This window comes from Cupressus sempervirens, chromosome 10 (genome assembly GCF_028749045.1).
Source record: "Cupressus sempervirens isolate cs-2001-9-10 chromosome 10, ASM2874904v1, whole genome shotgun sequence".
NCBI lineage: Eukaryota > Viridiplantae > Streptophyta > Pinopsida > Cupressales > Cupressaceae > Cupressus > Cupressus sempervirens.
In genome coordinates this window covers 679,074,615-679,078,928 of record NC_143127.1, presented here as the reverse complement: position 1 = coordinate 679,078,928, position 4,314 = coordinate 679,074,615, and the positions used below count along the sequence as shown (strand labels likewise).

At 32.6% G+C, this 4,314-nt stretch overlaps 1 protein-coding gene across 1 annotated transcript; it reads right to left on the bottom strand.

Annotated features, from left to right (window-relative positions):
* Window positions 1-1,312: 1,312 nt before the first annotated feature.
* LOC149535632 (GDSL esterase/lipase At2g42990-like) lies at window positions 1,313-3,868 on the bottom strand. Its single transcript, XM_089804334.1, has 5 exons — window positions 3,613-3,868; window positions 3,393-3,523; window positions 2,212-2,445; window positions 1,869-2,118; window positions 1,313-1,773 (listed from the first exon to the last, which is right to left on the bottom strand). Exons 1-5 carry the CDS (start codon window positions 3,863-3,865, stop codon window positions 1,580-1,582), a joined length of 1,062 nt encoding a protein of 353 aa, XP_089660460.1. The 5' UTR covers window positions 3,866-3,868; the 3' UTR covers window positions 1,313-1,579.
* Window positions 3,869-4,314: the final 446 nt, after the last annotated feature.

Genomic DNA, 4,314 nt, shown 5'->3' with positions numbered 1-4,314 from the left:
CAAAATGAGTCTATGAATGGGATCTTTGAAGAGCCAAATTATTAGAAATTGAAAATCCAAGGAAGCTTATCCTAAATGAAAATCATTTTTATCCTGTGTCGTGGGTGGATATATTGAAAACAAAATGGTTCAAAGATCCCCTAAAGTAATTACCAAGTTTTAGGGTGGTTGTGCTGTTCAGGAAAGGAAATGAATATAAAAAAATTTGCCGCAAGGACCATTGCGAATTTTCTATTGATTAAAATAGATGAGATGTGATACGTATTACATGAGCAGAGACTATAAGTCACAATTAAGTATAGAGAATTAAATGGGATACATAACAACATCGCTAATCTTGTTGAGTCATGATTTGGAGTTTTTAGGGCAAAATAAAAACATCAACAGTTCTACGGTAGCCCTGAGTTTCTAAATACGCCAATCACATCATCCACCAAAGCCATCACGAGTCAATCATTTACTTTCCCAAAACGGAGTGTGTATCTGCAGGGATCAAAAGCGGAATACAGGAGGCCTCAAAACATCACAAGCTGTGCAGCATCGGTTTTCCTTTTAGTCAGCGTAAGACTGAGGAAATCCGGACAATCTGGTCAATGATGCTGAAGGAGTGAAGCCTATGGGCTTAATTATTATCTTTTTCAATAATTATAAATTAATAAATATATTTAATAAAAAAATTAAAATTAGAATTAATTTAATATATATTTTTAAAAAATATTACAGTGCTTTTATATTTAAGTTATATTAGTATAAAAACAATATTAGTTCGAGATGTACTGCTTGTGAGTTTTGTTAATGTCTTACTAGTTAGTTATTATATGAAAGTGTCTTTAATTTCATATAAATTATTTAATTATTTAAATTTTATTTTATTTATTATATTCTTAGTTTTGATTTTGTATAAGTCTGGATAGTTAATATAAATCTTTAATGTATCTTTTATTATGAAATTTGTGAAAATGTATATGAAATAATTAATATATTTAATTATAAATATTCCTAACAAATAAATACAATATTTATTGCATTTAATTTTTACAAAAGAATTAATATTGAAAGGTCATATATTTAACATTATTACAACTTAAATTATTTAATTCATTTTATAATGAGATATAATTGAGAAATATAAATAGATTTCAAATATTCTTTTAAGAATCAATTTTTTAAAATTGAAATATCATTCATACAAGAATAGTCAATCAGCTGTTCTAATTTAAATTATTTAATTCATTTTACAATGAGATATATTACTCAGAAATATAAATAGTAACTCATGTTGTTGCATAAATAGAAAACACTACAAACTTGTATCCAAAGTTAATCTATTTATAGTCATGACACACTACAACACATTTCATCTCACACATAAACATTGCACATAAACATTGCAAGATAATTTCTTTTATGAATTCACACCTATGATCCCAAAGACAGGGACTTCAGCTCACAAAGAGCTCTTGTTTTTAATGTAAATATGTTCCTCCACCCAAAAAACAAGAGTATTGAAAAACAACTTTACGATGAAAGGTTATTTTCAGGTGTCCCAGAAGAAGTTAATGGAAAATTAAGCTTTCCCTTAGAGCAGCTTTGGTATGTTCTGTCGAAGGACAAGGGTAGCAACTATCCTATATGTGGCTTCCGTGCCATGAACTGAATCCCAGAAAATGCTGGTGGATGCATTTCTACAAGTGATTGGAGTTTTTGCATCACAAATGGGCCCAGCCTCTATTAATCCTGTCCCACAGCAACCCCTATCTGTTATCTCCATTCCTACAAAACACAACCCATGTTGTACAGAATTATTAAACAACTCCAACCATTTTCAAAGGAAAAACATGAAATTGTTTTGATTTTGCAAATCTTACCATATACGGAAGGATTTTCTACCATGTCTAAAACATGGTTATAGATGTCTATGTACTCCACTCGAATGCCTGGTAAACGAGCTTGCAATACTTGGACAATTTCATCCACTTTTTGGTTGTAAGAAGATGAAATATAATTAACTTCCTCAATACATCCTGATTGCCCAAATAACGTTTTCACTGCCGGCACGCATCCCAAGGGAGGAAGCCCAACTATGCCAAGTTTGCGTACCCCGAGTTTGTAGATCTCCTGCTTAGCAAAATTAGGGTTTATTCAATTTCTTTCCTTTTTCTAAGTTGTGCTATGGGAAAACTTGTCCATTGGAGGTTGGATTAGTTTTACCTGAATGAAGTTGTTGCAAATGTCAAGTAAGAATTCCTGGTATTGTTGGACGCTAAATTGATTTCTTCTGTTGGGAAGAAATAAATAATTGATTATAAAGTCGTTGGAACCTGCTACTAGTAGAAATATGGCTTCATTAATTATGTGGAATGAGTTTTCTAGTCCCACCATATTTTGCAGCCGCGCTTTGTATCTCTTGAATAGTTCAACTTGTTTCCACATGGGTATCACATTCTGCAGGAAGAGCACACTTTTTTTTCAAAATTGACTACTTAGAGAGGAATGTAAATGACAATTGCCATACTAATATTCTATAGATCTCTTAATTCTTGTCATAGTAAGATGTAATTTGCAATGTTCCAGTACATTATAAAGGATGAGTACAATATGTAAATGACAACTGCCATACAAATATTCCATAGATCTCTTAGTTCTTCTTATAGTAAGATATAATTTGCAATGTTCCAGTATTATAAAGGATGAGTACACATTTTATATATTGTTAAGGAATAGCATTGTAGAAACCTCTCATTCAAATGATAAAAACGTGGCTATCTTACAGATAAAATGAGTGGAGAAGTACAAGATGGAGACTTTAAATTATAATGTCTTAAAGGTGAAGTGGCTTCTATTAGATACAACAATGGTCTAATATGATCATCATAACAGTATAGTAATAATGTAATTTACTGCAAAAAATATCAATAATTATTTTTTAACTAAAAATATTTATAAAGATAAAAAGAGAAACAAAAAGGATAGTTCAACAAGGAGCTCTATGATGAGCAACAATGTCATCTGACTTGCGAGACAGATCCAAGGGTAGCTGTCCTCTACCTACAATATTCCAATCCTGAACATGATCACAAGCCTATTTGACCAAACAATCACCAGCTCTGTTCCATTATGAAAGAATATAATTAAATTGACTCTAAGAATAATCTTTTCCCATATAAAATACAATCAACTATTGAATACCTGATAAAAATAAATATAATCAACTAAAATATATTATATATTGAATAGAAATATATCAAATATATAGAAGCATTTATCACTTCTTGAATGTAGAGTGGTCTCGTCCTTTTTGATTTTGAGACACAAATTCATCAAGAAATTCAATGATTTCTTCAAAAGCATTAAAGTTTGCAGATAAATTAGAAAGAGAAAACTTGACCTACAACAAGGTCAGAGGTGAGGTTGTCGAATCCAGTCCCTGCAGAAGCAAAACTTACGCCTGTGAGAAGTTCTTGAGTGCTTAGATTAGGATCCAAAAATGGTGGAATTGTCTCTTTGACCCCCAGGCCAGAAGCTGCAACCACAAATTCTACCAATTAATTTCAAATCCAGACATACTTTAAAGCAAAACTGCAAGAAATAGGAAATGGTGAAAAAGTTAACCAATAAAATCTGTTACAAGTTTGCCATTAGAAAAGCGGCCATTTTGTTGGTGACCCATGAAATCTTGGCCATATGGGGCGTGGTTGCCTTTGAAGATGGTGGGAATGAAGTTGTTGTTGCCAGGATCAACAAGCGAGTCTCCGAATGTGAAGAGAGCAGGGATTTTGGCATTACTACCATCAATGCCTGCACAGAATGAAAGCAGAATACAGAGGAGCGTGCAAATGCACCAAGCAGGATTCAAACGCCTCATGTTTCATCCATTTTGTTGAAATACATTGATGCTTTAAATAACACTCTCCGGTGTCTCTATCTATAGAAGAGACAATAAATGCATTTTAACATGACTGAAACTTCTTAGTTGAGTCGCATTTGCTTTTCGTCTGAGTGGAATCTACTAGTTTCTACGAGACTTTAAAAAATACTACTTACTATAAGTGGTCATAATTGTTGGGATATCGTGGATTCTTTCTTCTCCACTGATTTTCTTCTTGTTCGTTGCCATGAGTTATATGGTGGGGGATGGCTGGCTTACCCTAACATTTATTGTTCCTTAGCATGAATTATACTATGGGGATGGCAAGTACTGACCCTCACATTAGTAGTTGCAGTAAAAGTAGATGACCCACCCATTACATTTATTGTGTGCGATGTAGGTAGTATAGGTAATAAAAATGGAGAGTGGTTGAGGCATTCAATAAC

What these genes read in the sequence shown, in the direction of transcription:
- LOC149535632 (XM_089804334.1), bottom strand. Translation starts at nt 3,865, where the DNA reads ATGAGGCGTTTGAATCCTGCTTGGTGCATTTGCACGCTCCTCTGTATT. An exon ending in ACCTCACCTCTGACCTTGTT is followed by an intron (nt 2,446 to 3,392) that starts GTAGGTCAAGTT and finishes CTCTTCCTGCAG; the next exon opens with AATGTGATACCCATGTGGAA. An exon ending in TTTGCAACAACTTCATTCAG is followed by an intron (nt 2,119 to 2,211) that starts GTAAAACTAATC and finishes TTTGCTAAGCAG; the next exon opens with GAGATCTACAAACTCGGGGT.